The sequence below is a fragment of the Canariomyces notabilis genome, assembly GCF_033297395.1.
Source record: "Canariomyces notabilis strain CBS 508.74 unplaced genomic scaffold N656scaffold_9, whole genome shotgun sequence".
Classification (NCBI taxonomy): domain Eukaryota; kingdom Fungi; phylum Ascomycota; class Sordariomycetes; order Sordariales; family Chaetomiaceae; genus Canariomyces; species Canariomyces notabilis.
In genome coordinates this window covers 520514-545348 of record NW_027041831.1, presented here as the reverse complement: position 1 = coordinate 545348, position 24835 = coordinate 520514, and the positions used below count along the sequence as shown (strand labels likewise).

General features: G+C 55.3%; 10 protein-coding genes and 2 non-coding genes across 12 annotated transcripts; 5 read left to right on the top strand and 7 right to left on the bottom strand.

Annotated features, from left to right (window-relative positions):
• Positions 1-61: 61 nt before the first annotated feature.
• Positions 62-3459, bottom strand: N656DRAFT_797679 (potassium/sodium eff; the record flags this gene model as incomplete). Its single annotated transcript, XM_064817675.1, has 3 exons — positions 62-1084; positions 1136-2849; positions 2936-3459. 3 exons carry the CDS (start codon positions 3457-3459, stop codon positions 62-64), a joined length of 3261 nt encoding a protein of 1086 aa, XP_064670721.1.
• Positions 3460-6118: 2659 nt separating this feature from the next.
• Positions 6119-6212, bottom strand: N656DRAFT_t67. The gene has a single exon. It is a non-coding gene; the product is annotated as a tRNA-Ile (tRNA).
• Positions 6213-6558: 346 nt separating this feature from the next.
• N656DRAFT_797678 (MFS general substrate transporter) lies at positions 6559-8268 on the bottom strand (the record flags this gene model as incomplete). The annotated part of the gene is made up of 3 exons (XM_064817674.1): positions 6559-7137; positions 7211-7827; positions 7914-8268. 3 exons carry the CDS (start codon positions 8266-8268, stop codon positions 6559-6561), a joined length of 1551 nt encoding a protein of 516 aa, XP_064670720.1.
• A 1569-nt stretch (positions 8269-9837) lies between these two features.
• On the bottom strand, positions 9838-12299 carry N656DRAFT_644338 (uncharacterized protein). Its single transcript, XM_064810431.1, has 5 exons — positions 11757-12299; positions 11653-11703; positions 11556-11603; positions 10618-11506; positions 9838-10555 (listed from the first exon to the last, which is right to left on the bottom strand). Exons 1-5 carry the CDS (start codon positions 11831-11833, stop codon positions 9923-9925), a joined length of 1698 nt encoding a protein of 565 aa, XP_064670719.1. The 5' UTR covers positions 11834-12299; the 3' UTR covers positions 9838-9922.
• A 457-nt stretch (positions 12300-12756) lies between these two features.
• Positions 12757-13677, bottom strand: N656DRAFT_789209 (uncharacterized protein; the record flags this gene model as incomplete). Its single annotated transcript, XM_064816767.1, has 2 exons — positions 12757-13275; positions 13345-13677. The coding sequence occupies 2 exons, from the start codon at positions 13675-13677 to the stop codon at positions 12757-12759; spliced, it is 852 nt and encodes a 283-aa protein (XP_064670718.1).
• A 1149-nt stretch (positions 13678-14826) lies between these two features.
• Positions 14827-16235, top strand: N656DRAFT_778680 (glycoside hydrolase family 11 protein). Its single transcript, XM_064815051.1, has 2 exons — positions 14827-15436; positions 15501-16235. Exons 1-2 carry the CDS (start codon positions 15177-15179, stop codon positions 15916-15918), a joined length of 678 nt encoding a protein of 225 aa, XP_064670717.1. The 5' UTR covers positions 14827-15176; the 3' UTR covers positions 15919-16235.
• Positions 16236-16277: 42 nt separating this feature from the next.
• Positions 16278-16369, bottom strand: N656DRAFT_t66. Its single transcript has one exon. It is a non-coding gene; the product is annotated as a tRNA-Glu (tRNA).
• An 82-nt stretch (positions 16370-16451) lies between these two features.
• Positions 16452-17367, top strand: N656DRAFT_644348 (uncharacterized protein). The gene is made up of 2 exons (XM_064810432.1): positions 16452-17091; positions 17165-17367. The coding sequence occupies exon 1, from the start codon at positions 16600-16602 to the stop codon at positions 17047-17049; it is 450 nt and encodes a 149-aa protein (XP_064670716.1). The 5' UTR covers positions 16452-16599; the 3' UTR covers positions 17050-17091; positions 17165-17367.
• Positions 17368-17448: 81 nt separating this feature from the next.
• N656DRAFT_789206 (uncharacterized protein) lies at positions 17449-18613 on the top strand (the record flags this gene model as incomplete). Its single annotated transcript, XM_064816766.1, has 2 exons — positions 17449-17801; positions 17869-18613. The coding sequence occupies 2 exons, from the start codon at positions 17449-17451 to the stop codon at positions 18611-18613; spliced, it is 1098 nt and encodes a 365-aa protein (XP_064670715.1).
• Positions 18614-18707: 94 nt separating this feature from the next.
• N656DRAFT_797672 (uncharacterized protein) lies at positions 18708-19134 on the bottom strand (the record flags this gene model as incomplete). The annotated part of the gene is made up of 2 exons (XM_064817673.1): positions 18708-19058; positions 19126-19134. 2 exons carry the CDS (start codon positions 19132-19134, stop codon positions 18708-18710), a joined length of 360 nt encoding a protein of 119 aa, XP_064670714.1.
• A 1236-nt stretch (positions 19135-20370) lies between these two features.
• Positions 20371-21636, top strand: N656DRAFT_708098 (uncharacterized protein; the record flags this gene model as incomplete). Its single annotated transcript, XM_064811481.1, has 3 exons — positions 20371-20818; positions 20884-21356; positions 21424-21636. The coding sequence occupies 3 exons, from the start codon at positions 20371-20373 to the stop codon at positions 21634-21636; spliced, it is 1134 nt and encodes a 377-aa protein (XP_064670713.1).
• Positions 21637-21839: 203 nt separating this feature from the next.
• On the top strand, positions 21840-24466 carry N656DRAFT_644385 (HET-domain-containing protein). Its single transcript, XM_064810433.1, has 3 exons — positions 21840-21915; positions 21975-22539; positions 22625-24466. Exons 2-3 carry the CDS (start codon positions 22101-22103, stop codon positions 24265-24267), a joined length of 2082 nt encoding a protein of 693 aa, XP_064670712.1. The 5' UTR covers positions 21840-21915; positions 21975-22100; the 3' UTR covers positions 24268-24466.
• The last annotated feature ends 369 nt before the right edge of the window (positions 24467-24835 follow it).

The following is a 24835-nucleotide window of genomic DNA, read 5'->3' as shown; positions in this document are numbered from 1 at the left end:
AAATGTCAGTCACCTGCTTTCCACTACTAACACCAAGCCCAACAACCCCAAGAGGAAACACTTACCAATCTCTTCCGTTAGCACCCGACCCGCTCTCGGCGCTCTCATAGCCGCTCAAGTACTCGCCAAACACGCGCTCCTCAATATCCATATCTTTCCACTGACGGCCCGTGACTTTACGCGCCTGGCGACGGAAGTAAATCCTCTTCCCCCACTTCCAGCCCTCAATGCCCGCAAAGAACAGGGCAGCCGCAAGAAACACAATGCCCCATTCCCAGCTGATGCCGGTATGCTTGAAGACGGCGTGGTTGATGACCGGGATATACAGCGTGGGGAACAGGGTGACGAAGCCGAGCAGGATGGCCCAGAACAAGAACTTGTTGCGCCACACATCGTAGAACCATTGGGTGAAGTACTTCTTGCTGCCGGGCTGCATGCGGAAGAAGGATCTGCGCATGTCGACAAGCTCCCAGGCGAGGAACAGGGCAAACCATGTCAGGCAAGCGAATGTGGTCGCACGCGCGCGGAACACGGTCTCGCAGCTTTCGCTGTAAGAGTCATTGCACCGCTCGCCGAGGTTGCCGCCGCCCCACGCATAGACACGAAGGACGAACGATGCCAGGCACAGGGCGGTGATCCAGAGACCGTAGACGACCATGTCAACGAGGAACTCGAGCGTGAAGATGCCTGTCTTCAGGGACTGCGGTGGCCGACGCATGATATCGGGGACAGCGCGCTCAAATCCAAGACCCATGTCCGGAAGACCCGAAGTGACCATGATAATCCAGACAATCTCCACGGGCGCAAGCGGGAATACCGACAAGGCTGAAGAGTCTTTGAAGGCGAGACCAATGAGGAGGGTGCCGGCCTGGGCAATGTTTTCAGCCAACACGTGCAGCACGAATTTCTGGATGTTGTCAAAGATGCGGCGGCCTTCTTCGATAGCAGCGACGATCGAGGCAAAATTGTCGTCGGTGAGCACAATGTCTGAAGCGTCCTTGGCCACGTCGGAGCCAGCCTGACCCATGGCAATCCCGACATCAGCCCGGCGGAGGGACGGGGAATCGTTAACGCCGTCGCCAGTCTAAGTGGTGTTAGTCCCCGAATGTATCGATGGCAAAGATAACGGACTTACCATGGCGCAGAACTTCCCGCGGCGGTGCAGAGCGTCAATCATGCGGACCTTGGTGCTTGGCGCACATCGAGCGATAACAAGGGGCAGGACTGGAAGCGCGTCAACTTGCGCATCGTCAAGAGCATCGAACTGTGTGGCGGTCATAACCATGGCTTTCGCGATCTCGGCGCTGACCTGCTCCATGCGCTTAGGGAGGATGCCGACCTCAATGGCGATGGCCTTGGCGGTTTCGGGGTGGTCGCCAGTAAGCATGTGCACGGAAATACCCGCTTCGTGGCACTGTCGGACCGCTGGCGCCGATTCAGGACGGGGCGGATCGTAGAGACCCACAAGGCCGAGGAAGGTCAAATCCTGCTCAATTTCGTCGCGGTTGGTGTCCTCGGTTGCTTGAACGTCGGCATTGAGCTTGCGGCTGGCCAGGGCAAGCACACGTAGACCGAGCCCGGCAAACACCTCCATATTGGTGAGGATATGGTTGCGGTATTCGTCCGTCATCTCGGCTTCTGCCTTCTCACCGGCGGGCAAATCGGCAGTGCAATATCGAGTGCACACGCGGATGACCCGCTCAACGGCACCCTTGGTGAAGGCAAAGTGCTCGTCCGTGGCGTTGTGCTTCATGATAACACTCATACGCTTAACGTCACTATCAAAGGGGAACTCTGCGACTTCAGTCCACTCGGGCTTCTCGCCTCCAACAATGCTAAGTCTGTTCTTGCCGAAGCGGCTGGCGAACACCTGGATGGCAATTTCGGTCGGGTCTCCGCGGGCATGCCACTCGCCTTCTTTCTCAAAGACGGTAGCGACATTGGCGAGGGACGCGACGGTGAGGAACTCTTGAAGACGGGACTTGCTATCAGCGAGCAGCTGCTCCGAGGCTACGACGGATCCTGTTCCAACGTCATCCTTCTCGCTCCCTGCCTTCGGCCGGAAGTTGATCTCGTGAGGTTCCCGGGTATCGAAGCGGATATCACCCTTGGTCGGATTGAAGGGCTCGTTCGAGGTCAATTCAACCGTGTACGTGCCCAAACCGGGGACCCAAGCGCCCCTCGCAACCATCTTGCCCTGAGTCAGAGTTCCGGTCTTGTCGCTGCAAATATCTGTCACGGCGCCGAGGGCTTCGAGACTCTTGAGATTGCGGACAATGACGTTGCGTTCCACCATGCGCTTGGTGCCGGCGGCCATGGTAATGGTCAGCACAACGACGAGAGAGGCGGGGATCATGGAGAGACCGGTGGCAACAGCGTAGATGATGACTTCCTGCGAGGTGTGGAAACGGTTTGCACCCAGGACAATGATGGCGCAGACGACGGCGATGCCAAACAAGAGCATGGCCAACTTGCTGAGCTTTCGTTGCAGAGGGGTGCCGACGCTGACGCCCAAAAAGCGGCCGATGGCATCACCGAGGGTGAGCGTATAAGCCTCCAGGTAGCGGTGGGGGCCGGCATGACCATTGGGCTTGCGCTTGACAGGTCGGACTTTGGAGTCCTTCTGGTGAAGAGCCGAAGCGATGGCGCCAATCTCGGTGAAAGTGCCAGTAGCGAAGACGATGCCCTTGGCACGGCCCTTTGTTACGGTCGAGCTGCTGTATGCGACGTTGAGCCGGTCTCCGGGGCCGGTGGCGTCGTCAAAGGTGACATTCTCGCGCTTCCGGACCGGAAGAGACTCGCCAGTAAGCAATGCTTCATCCGTCTCAAAGTTCTTTACCTCGACCAGCCTGATTCGTGTGGTTAGTGAGGGGCCTGCACAATAGAAGGGGAACATATGAGCCTTGCAGCACCAGATGATCATGTGGTTCCGTACCTGATGTCGGCGGGGATGGTATCACCCATCTTCACCTCGACCAGATCGCCAGGAACAACCTCGCCAGAGGGCACAACCATGGCCTCGCCGCCACGAACGACATTAGCAGTGGGCGAGCTGAGGGAGCGCAGGGAGTCCATGGTCTTCTCGGCCGAGTACTCCTGGAAGAAACCGACGACAATGTTGAGCATAATGACGGCAGCAACGACGCCACCCTCGATCCAAGACCTGATACCGAAGCTGACAGCCATGGCGAGGATAAGGACCAGCGTCATGGCGTTGGCGACCTGAGCGATGATAATCTTGAGAGGCTGGACGCCCTCCTCCTCTCCCAGATCATTCTTGCCATACTGTTCGAGGCGGACCTTGGCCTCCTCCTTGGTCAAGCCGGAGAGGACATCGGCATCGAGCTCTTCGGCAAGCTGCTGGTGGGACAATGCGTGTGCGGGGCGGCTAAGAGGCCGGTTGGATTGGCCCGAGACATGGTTGCCCGAACTCTTCTTCGGGTCCCCGGACTTAGCCATCTTCGGCGGGGTTGTGGACGGCCAGTGGCTGAGCCGGGACGGACGTGGCGGATGGGTGAGGATTGCTTCGTACGCAGACGCGGATAACAAAGCAGGATTATCTGGTGAATAGGGGGTTTGGGAGAGAATCGAAGCCAGATCGAAGGGTACGATCGAAGCCGGGCGGGGTGGGCAAGAGATATAGATAATCTGTGGATGGCAAGCGCCGGCCGTTCTTTCCTCTGTCCATTGGCATCTTGCAACTTTTAGCGCGGTACAACTCCGCCGCTGGGGACGCTAGAGAGCCACCTCGGTCAATGGAAAGCTTTTGGTTGCCCATTGCTGGAAGGTCGACACGGAGGGGCACGGATATGCATTCCTTGGCATCTGGGCGTCCTTGGCGATGACAGGCATTCGGTGTCGGTTTTCGTCATGGCCCATCAAGCCAAGAACTTTGGCAATCAGGTCATTTTTTTGACCCCAAGGCTTTGAGAACTGAGAGACCCTAGATCTGCAATTCCTTTCGGCGTCTTTCTTTCCAATATTTGGTTATATGACGAGGCCGAGCCCAATTGAGGGGATCCAAAGCGAACCAATGTCGTCATGGCGGAAGGCGGCAGGCTGTAGGATGTGGTACCAGACTTGTCCCGTGTCGGGGTTGCGACTTCTCGGTGGCCAACGGTATTTGCCCCCAGGGTCTTTCGGGCAAAGCGGCACTCAGTGCCAAGTCCGCCAAGGCTGCCAAGAGCCTTGATCAGTCAGAGACGTCTAGACCGGTTCCAGCCTGCGGGGCGAGTGGAACTTGGCTGTGAAAACCTCCGTAAACGAGATGCACTGAAACCACAGACTCAGCAAAATGCGATTTAGTTGTGTATCATCAAGAGACAAGATAGAATTTAGAGCGGTTAGAGCGCTCGAAGATGCGGTATCTCGAGGCATGTTGGGCTTGAAGGTGCCCAAGCAGACAACTTGAACTATCACTACTGTATGTGTAGGAATGGCGGCCACTGTGTACTTGAGCTTGGCCAGTTGAGATGTTCCCACGTGTGTCCATGGGAGCAATCGTTTGGAGGAGGGAAGGATCGAAAGTGGCCCCGTGCAGGCCGTTATCATCAGCTGATAGCGGGGTACCAAGAAACCTATCTGGACCGCCGGGAAGCCATTCACAGAACCGGGCCAAGTTTGCTGCCAATTGCGACGGTCTGGTTTGTAGCTGTGCGGTAGACATTCACTGTGAGCAACCTGCAATTCGTGCCACTTTCTCAAGCCTATCGCCTTCCGTGGGGGTCTCTGCTACCCCGGGATGCGGGGCGGCGGGATGCAGCTTGGGCTTTGCTTGAAAGGCACGTGCCCAGTTTTGAGTGAACCTCGCGGCAGGAGGTGCCAGGGCCCAATGCCGATCCCCATGATCCACTGACAGAAGCCGAGACAGTCCTCTGTTTCTAGAGATCTGAGTCCTGAGATAGGTTTCTACTCTTCAGACAATGTCCGCACCATTTCTCTCAATTGCTCCAAGACTCCCTTGCTTAATAGGAGTATAGAACCAAGACGCTCCAGCCGGGTACATTACCCCACGCGGCCGAGGACTCGGCTTGCCGCTTGGCCGGCAAACGCGGCTCCAAAGAATCCTATAACATTGCTGCCCTAACCACTACATAAAGTATACTACATGTACAATACAGTACAGTTTCGCATCATCCCGCGCTCGGTAGAAAGAAAAAGCAAAGGCTGTCGGGGCTTGTTCCAGAACGATTCACCAAGCGCTTCAAGGTTGCGTGGCATAGGTACCCCAGCCAGCCAGAAGCCACATCTCCCCCGTCGCGTCGTGTGCCTCGATACCGCATCGGGTCAGCAACGAAATGCCAAACAAACTCCGTGTCACCTCATTGGGTTGAGATTGTGGATTTTGACGCAACAACTCCTATTCGTACTGAGCGTAGATGGTCAACGGTGCAACGAGATCTCAAAGTGCTGGTCCAATACACACATTATTCTGGCAACCGAAAAAGGAAAGAAACAAGGAGGTCAGGTTTGAAAGTTGAAACCCAATTTGAGACCAGGAATAGATTGTCACAAAGACAAAAACATTGAGCCTCGATTGCTTGTTGCGAGTCTCAACTTGCGACCGAGACAGGGCCATCAAAAGCGCCTTTTATTGCAACCTTGCAAATCCACTCTGTTGATCAGAATTTTCCAAGTGATTGTGGGGTAGTCTGTCACTGCTCACTGCCCGATGCATCTCTACACACCGCCTTTCCTGCCCACTCATCCATTGGACCGGTCCGGGAAAGCCAAGGCCTCCTCGACGCAACCTCGCCGTCCCGAGCACATTGCCGGTCCCGGCCCCACCGGTCATTCGGTCGGATTCGGGTTCAAACCACGCCGGGAGAGCCGCGGCCCAGTGAAAACTAAGCAGATGCAGCACAATCACATAAGTGGGACTGTTGGCTACAGTAACACAGCACTGTGAATCGCTGCGCTATCATGGACGCCAACATAAGGTATCCATCTTCAGACGTTCCCCTATGACCGATGTGCCCTAACTACTAGTAATGATCCGCAGGCAAAGTCAACACGGGCCAAGCTGTTCCGCCATGTCAAACAACAGCCAGAAAGAGCAATGACTTGTTCAAAAAGTTGAATATCATCTCATGACTCGGGATGGTCAGACAAAATGAAATGCCCAATAACAGGATTGAACTGTTGACCTTCGCATACCATATACTGGTGTCCCGGTATTAGTACGACGCTCTAACCAGCTGAGCTAATCGGGCTTGCTGATTTGCATACACCTAGATTGGGTGACTCTCAAGAATGCGCAGCTTCGAAAGAGAAGAAAATCAGAAACATACCCCCTATTGCACGATTCGACAGGCAACTACGGATAGTAGTTGTTGACCGACCACTGTTGCAGATATCCACGCTCTTGCCTTCCAGACGACAAGACTTCATATGCAGGCAAGCAATCTACCAAGCTTCAGCTCGGACTCGCAGAGCATTAACTTGAAGTTTACAACGGAAGTCATTGCTTCATTGGCATATAAAAACCAATGCCGGAACGTCGTCTCACATCACACATTTTATCCAACATTAAGCCTACCTGAATCTAGCCTAAGACCTCTAGACCTTGACATACCATGTCCCCCCTGGCCTTGCTGATGTTCCCCTGGCCTGGAACTGCCTCGCAGCCACCGTCCTCGCCGCAATCATGAACGCCATCCCCAGCAGCAGCGTTGCGCCGGCAAAGGCCTGAGCCCCGTGGTAGCTGCCGCCCGACGCGGTTATGATGGCACCCGCGATGGGCGGCCCAGCCAGCGTGGCGAAGCTGGCAATGGTGAATCCCATACCCAATCTAACTCCCGACTTTCTCAGGTCCGTTGTCAGGCTGGTCAGTCCGGCGGGGAACAAGCTCGTCAACCCGCCCGCGGCCATACCATAAAAGCAGCTCCACACGTACAGGCCCGGTATCGACGTGACAGCCGCCCAGGAAAACATGCATGTCCCTGCAACCGCGGCCACGGGAACAAGCATGTTGAGAGGCCCGACCCGGTCAGCGATGTGATTTGCGATCAGCCGCCCGGGAATGCCCACCCCGTTCATCACCAGGAGCAGGTTGAGGCTGTCGGTATAACTCATGCCGATGATGTCCCGGCTGAACGAGGAGACATAGTAAAAGGCGAAGTACAACCCGAGAAAGAACTGTTCCATGCTTGGGTCAGCACAAGAGACACTCTTTATTGTAGGTATCCAACCAAACCAGGCAATGTCTCACCGAGAAGCTCCCCAGCGCATAAAACGTATACGCCCACTCCCTAAACGCCGCCCATTCCACCAACGGGCCACTCTTCCTCGGCTTGACCCTCTGTCTCAGAAACAGGGCCGAAACCGCAAACGTCGCCAGCTGCACGTACCCAATGGCCCTCATCGAAGCAGCAAACCCCTGTGTCGGCAACAACTGCCGGACCATACTCGGAAACACCAACCCACCCGTCGCAGTCCCGCACGAGGCCATACCAATAGCCAGCGCCCTCCTCTTGTCAAAATACGTCGACAGCGTCGCCATAGCAGGCGTAAAGATGCACCCGCTGCCAATGCCCAGACAAATCCCCTGCGCGAGCAGCACCTGCCAGTACGAGGTTGCCACCGACGTGCAGAAGATGCCGACAATGTTCAGGGCCACGCCCAGCCCGAAGACATACGCAAAGTAGCCCGCATCGGTGAGACGTCCTGCGATGGTGCCGACAAAGAACAGGAGGAAGATCTGCAGCGAGCCGATCCATGATATGTCTGACGGCGACCGGCCCAGGGAGCTGACGTAGTAGGTTTGGAACAGGCCAAAGGAGCCGACCAGGCCCCATGTGTTCGTGATGACCAGGTGCGCGCAGCCGACTGGTTAGTATGTCCGAGTCCATCCGTCAGCCATCCGGTGATCGTACTAATAACAAACGGGAGGATGTGAGTTTGAGGGGGCTTACCAACGGCCCAAGCCTTGAACCCCCCGTCTGGCGGCGGTCCGGGGTCGGCATAAGACTTGGTGCTTGCCCTGCTGATCACACGACTAACAACTCGTGACACGATCCCGGCATCACCCTGATCCCGATCCCGATCCCGGGTCTGTCGTTGCAAATTGCCCCCTTCCTCTTCATCCTCACCCTCACCCTCACCCTCCCGCCGCCGCCGCCAATCTTCCTCAACCTTCTCACCCGCATCAACAACCTCCGGCAGCGATGCCAACGACGAGTCCGTGCCGTCCCCTCGTTCACCTATTCTTGTCGGTACCACCCCCTTTTCAGAATCATACTCGGGTAGAGTATCAGTGTTTGGCGCCATGGTTCTCCGGTTTCTAACCAATAAAACGGGAATTCACGGGACGAGTCGCTTCCAGACAGGGCGTCCTGCGTCAGGGGCGCACGCGGTGGCGCGGAGTAAGTGCCGTGTAATTCCGGGCTTCGTCCGACGTAGACGCGCAAGCTAGCCGGTAGGAGCTTTTCGGACCAGATCCTGACCTCTCGCAACTGGGAGGGCCAGCCTGGGACAGCGCCAAATCGGCACAGCAAGGTTCAAGTTCCACCAACGGAGTCGAAGGTCGCCGAGTCAACTTAATGTCAGTTGACAGTAGGAGGTGAGGAACTTAGGTAAGAAGTAAGGTAGGTACGGTAGGTAGACTGAGACCTCGTCACAGGCTAGAATTGACATTAACCAGATAGGAACTTCGTATCGTTCAGCTTTCTCGTTCCAGACGGATCAGACGGATGAACCAGGCAGGTACGGCGATCCAAGGCAGGACAGCGTCCGCAAGTATGTCGTATGCAGAGCAGAGTAAAAGAAATCCAGTCGTGATTCCACTCTCTTACTCAGTTCGTTTCCTTCGGATTCTTCAAGACGGGGCAATGTACGGTTTATAACCCCAGAATAAGGTCCTGACCCTCCTGGAAGCCCCTCAACTTGGCAATGCGATGTGTCACACACCCGATGAAAAGAAGACGGAAACCTAGTCAGCCCCAGGAATACGGGAGGAGTCCAGTCTCAATCTCTCAATCAGAAGCCAAGACCGTGATCCAAGCCAGGAAGCAACTCAGTAGGTAGGTAGGGCTAGCGTAGACGGTGGAGGATTCTTCGTGGTGGAAGGAAGAGTCATTCATGAATCCAAGGGGGAAAAAAGGAAGGGAAAATCTGTTTATTAGTGTAGTGGAACCCGGGAAGAAAACCAAGTAGCGGCGGGAATGGAGCCCATGACGGGATGGGACCGAACAATGGCTCCCGGGTCCACCCTCGGCCGGGGGCGGAACCGGTGATGCATGTTGGTCTTTAGTTTCCTCTTTCGTATCCATCACCTCCGCATCCACACTCCGACATATAGCGACGTTGCAACATGCAAATTTTGGTACATGTACAGAAGGATTTCTGCTGCTGCTGCTGCGGCGGGTTTCCTTACGTGTGGAAAAATCTGATGCCCCCTTTTGCCACAAGCAGATGCCTTACTGTTTACATGTACATACGATGTCACCTTTCCGCCCTTCGATTAGTTTCGGGTAAGGGGAGATAACAGATGCGACGTTATTTCCGAGTTAAACCGTGGGAGGACGCCCAGGAGCGAGGCCTCGGCCCGCTATTAAATTCACCGAGATGGTTAGACCGGACGATGCAGTGGGTCCTATCGGCACACGGATCCGATTTCGCACGCGAGAGAAGCGCCCTTCCGACGACATTGAATATGTGATGACTCAGGCTAACTAACATACAACGAATCTGCTCTCTGGTTCCTCCCAACACATTGCTTCCTCCGCCCTCGTGATTAGTTGCTACATAATGCATAGAAAAATCCTGCCTCCATCAGCGTTAGAATACCGAATTCTCATGGCCATTTGTCACCTGCAAATGGGCAGCGAGAAGCGTGCTTGCATCCGGCCATGTGTTTGGGCCGAAGAGAAGAATGACAACATGCCGCAAATATAAGAATCGTAACATCCACATCGCTCCCGAGTCAACCACGGACAGCCCGGTGGCGAAACATCTTTGCCCTGGCTGCGACTGAGCCTAGCATGCCAGGTATCATGCTGTCGTTGGACGTTTTGGCACGGCACATAGCAGCCGCGCAGCTATTGTCTGTCCAGGCCAGCTGCAGGTCGTCAGCCCACCATGTCTGTCGCTCACCGGTAAACTCAAGCGTGATGTTGATGGCAGTTAGACTAGTGAGTGAGTGGCGTGCCACGTTCAAGCCTGAGGACACCTGAGTGAGTGTGCAGTTGGATGCTTCTCCACAAGCTGGGAGTACAAAAGTCATCGTGTCTTTGACCACATCTCTGAAGCCATCCCACTGCAAGCCAGAGATGCGGAAGAGACAAGGCACGCTGGTCGCGTTGCATCCGAGGTTGATATCCCGAAAATCGAAACGGAGGCAGAGATTCGTGCTGAAGTTTGCGAGACCAATCTGGGCACTCGGCGCGAAGGAGCTGTAGTACAACAGCTGGGAGCCCGAGGACGGTTGGTACTTTGACGCCGAGCGGGGCACAGCGCGGAAGCCGCTGGAGAAGAAGAAGCGATGATACGGAGAAGGGACAGGACGGGACCCGGCGATGCTAGCACCGGTACTGTTACCGACCGGAATATCGTCGAACTTCATGAGGTCAGCATGATGAGAACCAGAGAGTGACATAGATTTGCAAAAGAAGCACATACATCGAGAATCATGGGACCACGATCTCCTTTTCCACCACAGCTAGCCTCCGGTATGGGGGTGGCCGAGACGTTTGATCCAGCCACACCGGCAGTTGGCGTAGAGACGGAAGGCAGAGTTGCTATCACGGGACCAGGTGCAGTCGTCAGTGTGATATTGGGCCATGTGATGGAGGACTCATATGGCGACGAAAGCCCGGGTGTAGAACGCGGGAGTACCAGGTTGATCTTTGTACTCCTCGGGGGCGGAGGGCCGGATGATGCGCCGTGAGTGTTCGCTGGAACAGGGCTAGGGACTCGGCAGGCCAAATCGCGATTGTTGTCATCGGGAAGCGAGAAAACGTAGCCTCCGTATGTAGCGCATGCGACGGGCGACACGCTGTTGCTGGTCACCGAACTGATGTCAGCCGTGCCAGATGGCTCGCTGGAAGGGCTGGCGACACCGGTCCCGTAGCCTTCAACAGGGGTACCTGACGGCAGCGGAGTGTATGTGCCTACATATGCGGACGGGATTCCTCTTTGCTCGCTGTCGGTGGTGTGTCCCGCAGATGTAGTAGATGGAGCAGGCTCTCGCGACGTGCTTTCCTCCTGGCCCGGGAGAGAGGATGAGGTGACTGTGATCCAGACCGTGACTTCTTCGATGACAGCTACGAGCTCCGTGACTGTAACCAGCTCGGTGACTGTGAGAGTGCCAATTGCAGCAGACGTCAGGACCGTAGACTGGGTTTCAGACACGCCATAAGGAGCCAGTGAATCAAGCAGAGACGAGGACGTTTCGGTTCCAACAACCGCCGTCAAGTGACTGGCTTCGGTAGGACTGGTGTACGTCACAGTCGCCGTGGTTGGACGAATACCCGAGTAGAAGGTCCAAGACAAGCCTGTTTTGGTGCTGCTGCACCTATGTCAGATCGAACGTCTTGATTGAACTGGAGAGTACTTACGAAAGCGGCACACCCGTAGGGTGACCTTTGTAGGTCCAACCACTGTTGCTGCACGGAGGTGAGAATCGATGTTTTGCTCGAGTTGGAGAGCACTTACCCAGGCCCTGTAGGGACACCTGAGTAGGTCCAAGAAAAGGAGGAGTTGCCGCTGCGACACCTAGGTGAGAATCAAGATCTTGGTCGAGTTGGAGAACACCTTACGAAAGCGGCACCGCGGCGGCCGGGATCAGCCAAACGACAACGCCGAGGACGGCACCAAGACCAGCTTGTAGATGCATTGCGATTTCTTGGTGGAACAGGTAGCTAGGACAATGGTCAAGCGTCGAGGTAACGACAGAATGTGGTCAACGAGAGACGAGAACTGAGAATGGCAGCGGAAGTCAAAGAGCGTGTAGACGAAGCGTTGCCCGACGATGTGTGGGAAAGCAAAGAAGTTCAAGAATTTGGCCTGCAGGGGACGTAATAACGGAGGGGCCTCAAGCAACAGAAAGGTGAGTGCGAGGAAAGAGCTCTAGGATGGCATCCTACAGTAATTCCCCGTTCTCTAATGTGGGAGGAGCCGCTGCAAACATCCTCCGAGTCGAATACCTGGAAACGTCCTACCTTACGGATGAGCAGCCTCAGGAGTCGAGTTGAGGAAGGAACGACGTCGAGCTAACTAACCCCATGGTCATCGAGCTCCGGAGTCTGAGAGCAGGGGCACCCCAGTCGTTCCCGGCTGAGGGCTGAGTGCACTGCAGTCCATCGTGGCCCCTGCCGTGCCTGACATTGAAGAAATATCGGCGGGCCAAAGCGAGGTTCCTAGTACCAAAGAATGATGGCAGGATTGAAGCAGCTCGAATAAGCGGTGCTGCTCCTTCCCTCGAGTCAAATAAGGTACTGCATTCTAGGCAAACCCGCCACGCCTCCCCACCTGCATGGACACCGGTACCGAAGTAACTCCCTGAGCCCCTTAACCAGCTCGCTTGGGCGGCGACTCAATGCCCACGGGCGGGTGCTGGGCAAGTAGCAGCGAGGTTTTCGAGGCCACGGCCTACTCCAAGATTCATGGTCCAAAGGGAAGCGGCGCCTGGCTACAAGCATGACCGTCGCGTGGATAGCTGAGATGACCTCAGCATGATTCGCAAACAAAATCCAATACTCGAATTAGCCGGGATGATAGAAGAACACTTAGCAAGTTAACATTCCTGGGAAGGGCAACTTAAACAGGATCATCGTGGTACACCGGCCCCTCGGCATCGTGATGAGTCGCCCGATCTTCCGCCGTGATTTGCCGCCCGACTCTTATCCTCGCGCGCTCTTCCATCTTGGCCGCCCACATGGCCGCTCCGGCGGTGGTAGTAAGCAAAAAGAAGAAGCTCAGTACCGGGACGAGCTCCAAGATCATGGCAGCTGTTCCAAACCACAGGTACTCCCACCATCTTGCTCTTAGTTCCCGCTTCACGTCCTTCTTGTTCAGGCCCCTCAACTTGTACCATCTGTAATGCGACAGCTTGCCCAGGCGCGAGCCGGTGATCATGATGAAGAGTGGGGTGCCAACATACGGCACGAGGTTTAGGGGGAGACAGACGATCAGCTCAACGATTTGAATCAGACTCCACGGCTGGTATTCGGCGCGACTGGTCGGCTTTCCAAGCATTCTAACCGAGTTCGGGGCTTCGACGAACAAGACACGTTGCGGCGCGATAAGGTCGATGAGTCCATGGTTGATCAGGGTGGCCTGCAGGTAGATGGGATTAGCAGCTTTCCCCTTGCAATCCACTCACGAAGACAGGTAAGGCAAGCTTACATCAAAAATATCCACGCGACATTCGTCCACAAAGAAGCCCTCGAACAGGCCTTGGATAATCACCAGCCCCTCGCCAAGCACGAGCACTGTCGTATTGAACAAGGCCCCCGCTCTGCCCTGGAAGATGAGCAGGAAGAGGAATTGCGGCAGGAAGGTAAAGGTAAAAAGGAGAAAGTATACTAGGAAGGAGATGATGGAGAGCGGGAGCAGGCGGCCGACGAAGAGCGGGTAGAACTCGGGATGGCGCAAAAAGTACCAAACGCCGCGGATCGGGTATGACGCGCTTCTGCAGGCAGACACGATGTAGTGCGCCAGACCATAGATCGGGCGCATCAGAGGAGCGAGGCGGGATGGGCCGCGGCCCTGCGCCGTTGACGAGGGAGGCATTGCAGAGCGTGCCGCTAAGCGCGATGCGACTTACGCGTTGGGTGTCGAAAGCGAGGTGTTCAAGTGTGCTCGAATCGGGCAGCCTTCCTGGTTGATGGGATGGTGTCATCGGATGCGGGGTGGTTAACAGGGTTAGGGTTGAGCCCCTGAACTGTTCTCAGTCCCCCGCTGAACAGCATACGTTCAAGGACTCGCCTTGCTAAAGCTTATTAAATAGAGATTAGTTCTCTTGGTATGCCAGTCAGAAGTTGTTGGAGACACGATCGAACTAGTTTGGCCAGGAGGCAGCAAGTCTTGTTCCTATCTCTTCACAACAGCCTGCAGGACCACCTGAGGAAGTTCCTGAACTGTACGAAGTTTAGGTAGGTTTTGAGTTCAGAACTTGATGGCTAGTAGAAGTGAGAAAGTTGACAAAGCTGAAGAGCTTATATTAGCCTCCCTGGGATGTATCGACTGAACGCAATTGTCACCTAAGATCCCAGCCCATCAGCAAGAGAGCAACAGCAACATTCAGGAACTACCAGTGATCCAACACGAAGAACAAGAGGCTCCGATAAGTGCCTGGCAGCCGAGTAATTTACAGGTATTTTGTAGTATTGTGTTTGCAAAGATGAGTCAACAAAACCCTTGTTCCTGTGAATGGCCTCTTCGACCGGGCGAGGATCATTGACCTGCACACATGCACTGAACTTCCAGAATACCCAGCATTCAGCCGGCTATAACCAAACCATAGGGAACTTGACAGTTTGTAACCCACACGTGATATCCTATCCTGGTGTTTTGGAACCTGGTTGCCACTTCCGGGGGGTCAACTCCGTCCCCTCGTCATCTACCAGCCGAACTCACCCGAAAGGTGAGCCACGGAGATATGAATTAGTAGCCGCCGCTTCATGGTTTCAGAAGCTTCTATTAGGGAGCGTTTCTCGTTGCGGTCATTGGTGCGACTGTAGGCTTCATAAACCAGTACCCGCTGGCAAGTTACGGCCCCCCCGGAACAATGGATGCCGGTAGTGGCCGGAATATACCCCGCAAATTCGGGGATTTATTAACTGCATGGCGTTCGATTAAGCACGGGTGCAGCCACCGGCGTCTGGGGCGTAGTGGAGGACCCCGTGGGGAAGCCGTTGAGCAATACCTTGGCCTGCTTCAGGCTAAATGCATTGATGAGTACACAGAAAGACGCCAACAATAGCCTTACTGAACCGCTCCACTACCAGCCCACTCTACAGAAACGGCTCCATGTGCAACCTTGCGATATGAAGTTGTCTCGGGAGAAGGGAACGTCCATCTGGGACATGGGGGATTATCAGGGGCTCCCCGAATCGGGACTCTAGCTATAGGCCACGGGATATAAGACGGGTCGCCCTTGACTGTTACGGTCCCGGATCCAGTCTTGCGCCTGTACAACAGCTTTCCCACGCTGGATTACAGAGAGCTCGAAAAGTATGGTCAAATTTTCGCTTCTTGGCGCAGGCCTCCTCCTCTCAGGGGCGATCGCAGCCCCTGCAGAGCAAGTCAGGGCGTACGGCCCCGAGCCCGAAGGCAACAATCTCGAAGCGCGCCAGGGGGGCTACTACTTTCAGAACTGGTCAGAAGGGGGCAGCAACATCCGGTGCGTCAACGGGGCCGGGGGCTTGTACACAGCGACGTGGAACAGCAAAGGCGGGTTCGTGTGTGGGAAGGGCTGGAGGGGCGGCGGTGCCAGGTGTGTCCATCTCTATCCCCCTCCCTAGAATCCCAGGAGGGCACGCATGCTCACCCCTCCCCAGAACAATCCGATACAGCGGCACGTACAACGCCACAGGACCAGGCTACCTGGCCGTGTACGGATGGACGCGCAACCCCCTGATCGAGTACTACATCATCGAGGCGCACGCGGACCTGTCGCCCAACGAGCCGTGGACGAGCAAGGGCAGCTTCTCGTTCGAGGAGGGCGAGTACGAGATCTTCACCAGCACGCGCGTCAACAAGCCCTCCATCGAGGGCACCCGCACCTTCCAGCAGTACTGGTCCGTCCGCAAAGAGCAGCGCGTCGGCGGCACCGTCACCACCAAGCGCCACTTTGACGAGTGGGCCAAGCTCGGCATGCGTCTGGGCAGCCATGATTATGTTGTTATGGCCACTGAGGGGTACACGGCTACTGGTGGGCCTGGAAGTGCTGGGTCGAGCAGTATCACCGTGTCTTAGGTGGTAAGCCGTGCTGAAGCCGGGAGGGTTGCGGCCTGGTGGGATAGGGTGTTGTGGGCGAGGACACTGTTGGGGAGACAGAACGCTTTCGCTTTACCTAAGGTCCATATCATTGCCGCCCTTCATTTATGTACTTCAGTTCCATCCATAGTCCGCCACCATTCATCAAATGTACATACCTCGTTCTTAGGTCATGTCGCTTCATCATGAAGCCTTGGAAAAGGCGTGCCTGAAGATGGTCTTCAAAGCTGTGAACACCTCCGAGCGCACTTTGCAGCTGAGAACCGTTGCACACAGAGTGCGACCGCCAATGGAAAAAAAACATGGCATCAATGTTCCAAACAGGAAAAAGTTGAGGACTCGGATACCGGGAGTCGAACCCGGGGCTGTTGAGAGAGCAGTCACTCCTGAGAAGTGAGAGTCAACGATGTTACCGCTACACCATACCCGACTGGCCGGGACTGGCTCCGATTTGTTGAGGTGGAGATGCGAAAAACGAGTTTTCTTCGACGATCTCTACGATCAGTGGTGAGTTTTTATTTCCTGAAAACCCTAACCCGTCGGGTTCAAAACCCCTCAGAGATCTCGGTCTTGAAAGTTATAAAAACCTGAGACTTACCTGCCGGCACAACCTTGCATCTCACGCATCTTACCGACGACCACAATTGTAGATCAACCGCAATGGAAGTATCCTGCCAATGCGCCCTCATCAACTTCACCACGCCGACTGCATCCCCTCTCTCGGTCTACCACTGCCACTGCACCCAGTGCCGCGTGCAGTCCGGCTCGGCCTACGGCACGAGCGCCATCTTCCCTGCAGCGGGCATTTTCCCGCTCGCACCGGACCTGTCATCCAACCTCGGGGTATGGACACGCAATGCCAAAGAGGGCCGTACAATGGACTGCTACTTTTGCAAGCGCTGCGGCACGCGCGTGATGCACCGCATCCGGCAGGCGGACGGCACCGAGCGAGAAACGGTTAGCATCAAGGGCGGGTTGGTCAAGGGGTTGCAGTGGAAAGGGGCCATGCATATTTACACTGAAAGCGCGGTTGTGGATATCCCCGAGGGCGTGAAGAGGTGGGAGAGGGAGCCGGATGTGATGGTTGGGAGGCCGGAGTCTAATAAGTAAGGGGTAGACGGTCTCCTCTATCAGCTTCGAGTTAGTTGTCTAGTAAGTTTACTGCAGGTTACCTTTTGGTAGCACGTATAGAATTTGACGACTGATATGGTACCTTATGTTGTAGACCTTCCTCTGCGTTTCTCAGCGTCACGATGGATGGCAAACCCTATCCATGTGCTCCGGTCACGCTAGTCAGGATCGGGAGATAAGATGAATTGGCCACCTTGGCCCGGCTCCGCAGCATCTGGAAGTCGCCGCTACTTGCCGGAAGCATCTTAACCGTACTGAGCCGCTAACCCACATCCACAGACCTCCACATGCAACAATTGAGTCATCCAGTGTTAGAATCCACATCTCATACAGCCTCCTTTCCCCTCCCAACTTCAGCCCACATAGATCAGTATCGTCATGGGCTCCACGGCCACTTCAAGTTCTGAGCAAGCCACTGGCTTGAGCAACGACGTGCTTCTCATAACGATTCCCTCCCCTCCAGACGAGAAATGGATCACCGAACTCGAGCGCAGATACCCCGGCTTAAAAGTGCGATGGGTTACCCAGCCATACAACCCGAATGCAGAGCCTCTGCCCCCTCAACTTTATGACGGCGTCACCATCCTCGTCTCGCTCCTCACCCACCCAGCCGAGATGCTGCCAAAGGTCCGGCTCGTCCAGCTGCCTTCTGCCGGCGCAGACCGGTGGATCACGCATGATCTGTACAAGAACCCAGACGTCACCTTCTGTACTGCAAACGGCGCTCACGCGTAAGGCCGCCCTCTGCCCCTGGCTGCTTTTACAGGTAGCTGATTTCTCCGTTATCTCATTCCGTAGTCCTCAGATCGCGGAATGGGTGATCGGCAGCTGGCTCATGATGAGCCACCGCTTTCTGGACTACGCGGCTGAGCAAAGCAAGCAGAGCTTTGCCCGGTTGGATCACCACGATCTGGGCGTCTACGACTCGCCCGGCTTGCGCATGGGGATCCTCGGCTATGGCGCCATCGGGCGACACTGTGCCAGGCTGGGGCAAGCCCTGGGCATGAAGGTCTACGCCTACACACGCAGCGAGAAACCAACCCCTGCATCCCGCAGAGATGACAGCTACTGCGTGCCTGGCACAGGGGATCCGGAAGGGGTGATTCCGGCCAAGTGGTTCCACGGCTCGTCGAGGGACGACGTCAACCATTTCCTAGCTCAGGACCTCGACCTGCTGGTGGTGAGCCTGCCGCTGACCGAGGCTACCAAATACATCCTCGGCCGCGAGCAGTTTGAGATTCTGTCCAAAAAGAAGACGTTCGTCTCCAATATTGCCCGGGGCAAACACATCGACCCGGACGCACTGCTGGACGCGCTGAGGGAGGGCAAGATCCGAGGCGCAGCTCTCGATGTAACTGACCCCGAGCCGCTCCCTGACGGACACCCCCTGTTCACGGCACCCAATTTGTTCATCACACCCCACGTCAGCTGGCGGAGTCCCCGGGTGTTTGAGCGTATCCGGGCCGTGATCGATCACAATCTGGAGAGCTTGAGCAAGGGGCAGCCGCTGCTCAACGTTGTGAATAGGGAGCACCACTACTAGAAGTTCTGGTTTCCCGCTTCAATCTTCAGCTCCGTGCCAATTCTGCTTTTGCTTCCTGCATTGCCGCATCCAAGTCGATATCCCAGCAAATCTCCTAGCGCGCCTGGATGTCGGCATGCATGGCGTCAAAGTGGCCCGGAGCGGTACCGCTCAGCTGCCATTCATACAGGCACGCTGCGCGCCGGCTGCTTTCGACGAGCCATTGGTCTCGCTGTCGACGGCTGGTGTCGAACGCGGCAAACACGGCATTCAAATCATCAGGGAGAATTTCGCTGTAGGCGTCTAATTGCTTCAAGAGACACGGCAACACCGCGACGTTCTCCATGTAGAAGCCGGCTCCCAAGCCGTGGTGCGGTGTGCTGGCGTGCGCGGACTCACCAATGACCAGCATCCGACCGGAGTAGAAACTGGGGAGAGGGTGGTCTGCGAGATTGAAGAGGCCCCACTGGTTCAGTGCCGTTTCTTAGCATGAGACCCCTAGAATAGAGTAGATGATAGAGCCATAGACCAACCTTGTCCATCTTGCCCTGCGTCAAATGTAGCAGCCTTCGGACGGTTTGCCGAAGCTTCGTTGATCAACGTCACGTAGAGCATCTTCTTCTCACGTGGCTAGAAGGGTGTGAGAGCTGGTGTCTTTGCTTGGTCAGGCCTCTCGTGAGTATGTAACCAAGAAGTCGAGATTATGCAGCTGGTTTTCACCACGGTTTTCCCAACCACCATCAGCCGCAAAAAAAGACGCGGCTGTTGGCCATGAAGTCCCAAGAGTCAGGTTTTCCGGGGCCGACGCCCACTGGCGATCATTCTCCTCAGACCAAACTCACATGTCCGACTCCTGTCCTCCAGTCACTATAACGGCGGGTTCCCGCTCGTTGTGCATGGAGAAATCGTAGCAGTTGAACGTGTTTCTATTTCTGTTGATCTTGCGGAATTGGTGTGAACCTCGAAGCCACATCTCAGCGTCTCAGGGGGTGACTGGGGTACACTTTACGCTATGCGGGGAACCTGAACAACGGGTTGCCTGGCAGCCCCAGTTCGTTCGCGAGCGCCTGCCTTGGAGGACGGGACAGTCTCGACCTTCCAGCACAACAACGGCCAAATCCTCGTGTCTTGAGCAGTCCTAGTTAGTACTCTATTTTCTTGCCTTGAGTGTGCGGTTCCGGATTGTCGATACCAAATTTTTCGAGCACAGAACTTACAGTACTAAGGTACGATCATGCCAAGAATTCCAGGCTACGGTCAGGGGTCAATCAGAGAGGGGAGATACCTACGTGCTCCACTTTAGCTTAATTACCCCACCGCGTCAGCGCGTCTTTCAACGCGTCTTCCACTTTGCCATCCGCAACTTTCAAACGACCATATCTTCGTCAACTCAAGCCCAAAATGCGGGCCTTTGGTATGGAATTCTTTGAGTCCGCTCTATCAAGCAAATGGTAAGCATCCTATTTCTGGAGGAGCGGGCGACTATACGGATAATTGCCGCGCGAATCGCTGGCGTGCCCGCTATGTCATTGGGGTGTTACGGGTACATGACATGTAGCGGTCCGGGGCCAGACAGGGGTGCTGCTCCTATCACCGCCATCGTTGCCTGATCCACATCAGGGCTGAGTGCTGACACTACGGAAAAGCCGACCGACAGGAGAACAAAAATGTCGCTTAGCGGCCGTTTGAGGATCGACGCTTTTCGATGTCCCACTGACAGGTTGCGTTGCCTTTCTACTCATCTTTAACGTCGTCTCTCTCGGGTCTTCCTCACGTCTATGGCGCTCCGCTTGGGCGCGCGGCGCCTCCTGGTATTGTTTCTTCCGATCTTGCTTGTCCTGATTTTTCTCATTTCCGCATTGCAAACTGGCTCCCCCGCCGCGCCCTTCCTGGCCCTCAAAGATGGCGCGTCTTCGATCTATCACAAAACACCGCGACCGCCACTGGAACACGGCTTTAGCAACGTCATATCCGTTCTATACGAACCCATCAAGCTCCCTGTGACAGCCGAGAGCTACACCGACCAGCGCGGCCACAAATGGGACAATGGCGGCCGGCATTACTGGAAAGAGCGCCTGGGAAACGACGTTCTAATTGTGGACATGGACACGAGAATTCCGAACGAGAAAAATGACATATTCAACGACCATAAGATGGACTGGGAGGCGGTGCGAGCGGTGGATTCAGGCCTGTTGACCGTGGGTCACATCAACCACTTCGTTTACGGTGAGTTCGCTGCCCTTGTCTTGTTCCAGTTCGTTGTTGTATAGGGCTCTGACACGCCAGCGAAGCGCAAATCCACGGCTACGATTACAAGTACATCCATGCCAAAAAGATGAAAGGATACCATGATGCATGGATCAAGCCGCACCTTCTCAAGGGGTTGCTGCCCTCCTACAAGTTTATTATTTACCTGGACGCCGATGCCATCATTCAGCACCTTGAGGTGCCCATGGAGTTCCTGTTCAACAGATGGGACATCTCCCCAAATACGTCGATCGCGATGCCCATCGACACCCGAGAGCTCCCCAATGACGACGAGCACCACAGCACCGACAGCAAAGGCAAAATGGTGCTCAACGCCGGCATCATCTTCCTGCAAAACCTCCCATATTCCCACGACATGTTGCAGGCGTGGATCGATTGCCCAGACGAGAAGAGGTATCCAGGGTGCGCAAGGTGGAAGAACCGCTGGAGCAACGAGCAGCGCGCGTTTTCCGAATACATCCGTTATGATTTCAACCCGTCGGGCAACAACATTGTTGTAAGTTTCGGCACCCCCTTGACCCCTTCTTCCGGGGCATGGCAAAGGCGCTAATGCAGATTAACAGGAAATACCCTGTAACGAAGCACATGGTTACCCAGGCCTTTTCGGCAAGGGAGACGTCGTCGACGATTGCCACGGCGAATTCATAAGTCACCACACACTGGACAAGGACAAGGGCAAGACGAGCGTGAGTGACGCCATTATGCAGAACCTGGGCGAGCTGCTGCAGAAAAATTTTGCGGAAAACCGCAAAGACATCCTCATTGAGGAACAATGATCGTCGAGGGAATCACGCGTTTCGCTGGAGGGAGTTTTGAGCTGCAGTTCATTGAAGGTTGCCTTTTTGCTGAGGCTTATCAGGCGTTGCTCGCAGCGGTAATGGGGGCATCGTTGTCACGGAAGACTGGAAATGGGGAATTATATATGAATAGACATAACTACCGCTTGTTATAATAATAGAAGATGAAGAGACCCGGCGTTGCATGGACGGGTTTGCCCGAGACCGAGCCGATGCAAACGCTTCAAGGCGCGAGGGGAAAGCATTAGAAGGATCAAGGTACTGTACCTGTGTACCAAGCCCCTTTATGGTTCGTCCGTTGCTAAGGTACTGCACAGGCTAATCAAGATGGGCGGCATTTCTTCCGCAACACCCCACATTCAAGCTTCAAAAGTGGGATTATCCAGTTCCACGGACCCCTCCAAATATATCCCCTTGGGTCGGCATTGAAGTACCATCCTACAATGCCGCTCTGTTCGCTCTGCCAGTCCATTCCCTTCGACCACCTGCCGAATCTCTCAGGCTCAGAATGGGCCCTTGAGGTAACTGGCGGAGAGGAGATCCAGAAGTTTATCCGCCAGCGAAGGACTCTACAGATTGATGAAGCTCTCGGTTTCCCTCACCATTCAAACATCAAATCTCTTGAGGCGCATGCGATCGGGTGCGAGCTCTGTAGTCTGATGCACGAGTCTGTCCGCCGTTTCGTCGATGCCTACCACGCCGAGAAGCAGGACCATGTGTTCAAGTTCAGAGAAGAGGCTGGGGATGACGGCTTTGACGACGCCGTCCCGCTCTGGCTTACGAGGCGCCTAGATGGCGGGGACGGCTTCCTGGCTTTTACCCCATCTCGATCCGGGAGAGCTATTTATCTGGCTTGTGCCGTAGGGTTTTGCGTTGAGGATGGTCAGTTGCCTTTCTGGCCTCAATGAAAATGATCACCTCCACATGAAAAAGCCTCCTGGCTGACGCATATGTTCATGTTGTGCAGACTCGCCCCTGGCTTCAACTTACCATGGGCGTCCTGTCGAAGAGCATTCGGGTGGTGAGAAGACACTGGCTCGGGCGGCAGCCTGGGTGGCAGAGTGCGTGAAGGAGCATTCACATTGCAGTCCCAACCAGAATGTGCAGCTACCAACCCGTCTACTCGACTTGAAATGCGACTTAGAGCCAGACATTGTCAGACTGTGCGAATCGAATGGCAGGATTGGCACATATGCTGCCCTCAGCCACTGCTGGGGAAAGACAGAACAGTTTACTACGACGCGTGCTTCCATGGCTGAGAGGATGCAAGGCATACGGCTCCAAGCGCTCCCCAAGACTTTCCAAGATGCCATAGCTGTTGCTCGACGACTGTCGATAGACTATCTGTGGATTGACTCGCTCTGCATCTGCCAGGATGATCCCGAAGACTGGGTCCGGGAATCCGCTATGATGGTCAACATCTACGCGAACGCCTACCTGACAATCGCGGCCAGCGCTGCAGAGAATAACACGGCCGGCTGTTTCGGGTGTCGGGCCCTTCGGCGCTACGGGGTCGTCCAATCAGCTCCGAATGCCTTTACTCAACGCAGAGACAACGGGCATGCGTTTCTTGCTTTCTTACTACCGATCTTTGCCGCGGCTGACAGCTGGATATATCTGGCCATGCAGAAAGAACCTCTAACCGACCGGGCATGGGCTCTGCAGGAACGAGTCATATCCCAGCGCGTAATACACTACGCCTCAGACCAGATGTACTACGAGTGCAACAATTGTTTTCGCAGCGAAGACGGCTTCCGCGTTGAGGGTCGCTTCATCAACTTCTTCCAGCCCCGACCCGAATTCCAGCAGGCCGAGAACACAGGGGCAATGGGTCCACACCACTCAAAAGACCATGAACTCTGGGCGGACGTGGTAGAAGAGTTCTCGCGGAGACAGCTAACCGTGGCTACCGACAAACTTCCCGCCTTGTCAGGCATGGCGCGACTATTCGCTGCTCGCACCCAGGCCAGTTATGTCGCAGGGCTGTGGAGCGACGCTCTTATTGAGGGTTTAAGTTGGCAAGGGCATGGATTTCCCAGGGACTATTACGTTTCAGATGAGAATGAGAATGCGAATGCAGTGAGGAGGCCCTATATCGCGCCGTCATGGTCTTGGGCGTCTTATCCGGGGAGAGCGACAATGTGGAATATGGGGTTTGCCCCAGTTGCCACAGTCCTGGACTACCACGTTTCTCCCGAGTCGGCAGCAGATCCGTTCGGCCGGTTGGCAGACGGCTGGGTACGGGTCCGCGGACTTCTGGTCCCGCTGGGCATCAGCACCGTTCCAGACGGCGAGGAGGGTTCTGCTTTCTTTGGCCGTCGGCGCACGAGACTTAGGACACCCTCGGGTGACCCGGCCGGTGCCTACGTGATGTTTGACTACATCCGATCACATGATGAAGCGCTGGTCAAGAGCCTCATGCCGCTCTTTGCGCTGGTGCTCGCGCGGAGCAATGGAGAGCATCCCTGTCATAAGGCGCTGGTTGTTGCACCAGACCGGGAATTCAAGGTTTGCTTCCGACGATTGGGCTACATGTTTCTATGGCCTCACCATCTGGGGGACCCTGCGGTTGATGATCCCGCCGGGTTCACCACTGTTACTCTCGTGTGATCAAGCCGCGGATGTTATTATATCGGAATTACCTCTATTCACGATGTCCCTCTGCCCCTCTGTGTCTATTCCCAACGGGACTTACCTCCTCTCGCTCTGCAATGGGCAGGAACTTGGGGTAAAGCGACGTCCACGGGTCTGGAGCGCCAATAGCCAGCTCAAAGATGGACCTTTGTTGCAGAACATTACGTACGCCGACTTGTGGTCCAAGTTCCACGCCTTTTCAGTCTAGATCTACTTATCCTTAACTACCTACCTTATGTAGGTAGGGCATACGGAGTACCCACCGTTTCACCTAGACATCGAGTACCACAGCAAGACAACACATTTCAGAACTTCAGGCCCAAGCCGCCAAGAGCTGCGACTTGACTCGGCCAGCCAGGAATTATCAGTGAGAAATGAACCACCTCCTTGCTGCTACACCGACCCCGCTCAGGCCTCCTTGGCTTCCCAGTCTTCCCCCGTTCGGAGTCAGTTCCAGCTCCGCCAGACCTAAGCTTCACCGACGATCTTGGCATAGGTACTTTATGTAAGTGTAACTCAGCCCCTGCGACAGTGCCGATTTCTC

What these genes read in the sequence shown, in the direction of transcription:
- N656DRAFT_644338 (XM_064810431.1), bottom strand. Translation starts at nt 11,833, where the DNA reads ATGCATCTACAAGCTGGTCTTGGTGCCGTCCTCGGCGTTGTCGTTTGG. An exon ending in GCCGCCGCGGTGCCGCTTTC is followed by an intron (nt 11,704 to 11,756) that starts GTAAGGTGTTCT and finishes TAGGTGTCGCAG; the next exon opens with CGGCAACTCCTCCTTTTCTT. An exon ending in GGTGTCCCTACAGGGCCTGG is followed by an intron (nt 11,604 to 11,652) that starts GTAAGTGCTCTC and finishes ACCTCCGTGCAG; the next exon opens with CAACAGTGGTTGGACCTACA.
- N656DRAFT_778680 (XM_064815051.1), top strand. Translation starts at nt 15,177, where the DNA reads ATGGTCAAATTTTCGCTTCTTGGCGCAGGCCTCCTCCTCTCAGGGGCG. An exon ending in TGGAGGGGCGGCGGTGCCAG is followed by an intron (nt 15,437 to 15,500) that starts GTGTGTCCATCT and finishes ACCCCTCCCCAG; the next exon opens with AACAATCCGATACAGCGGCA.
- N656DRAFT_644348 (XM_064810432.1), top strand. Translation starts at nt 16,600, where the DNA reads ATGGAAGTATCCTGCCAATGCGCCCTCATCAACTTCACCACGCCGACT.
- N656DRAFT_644385 (XM_064810433.1), top strand. Translation starts at nt 22,101, where the DNA reads ATGCCGCTCTGTTCGCTCTGCCAGTCCATTCCCTTCGACCACCTGCCG. An exon ending in AGGGTTTTGCGTTGAGGATG is followed by an intron (nt 22,540 to 22,624) that starts GTCAGTTGCCTT and finishes CATGTTGTGCAG; the next exon opens with ACTCGCCCCTGGCTTCAACT.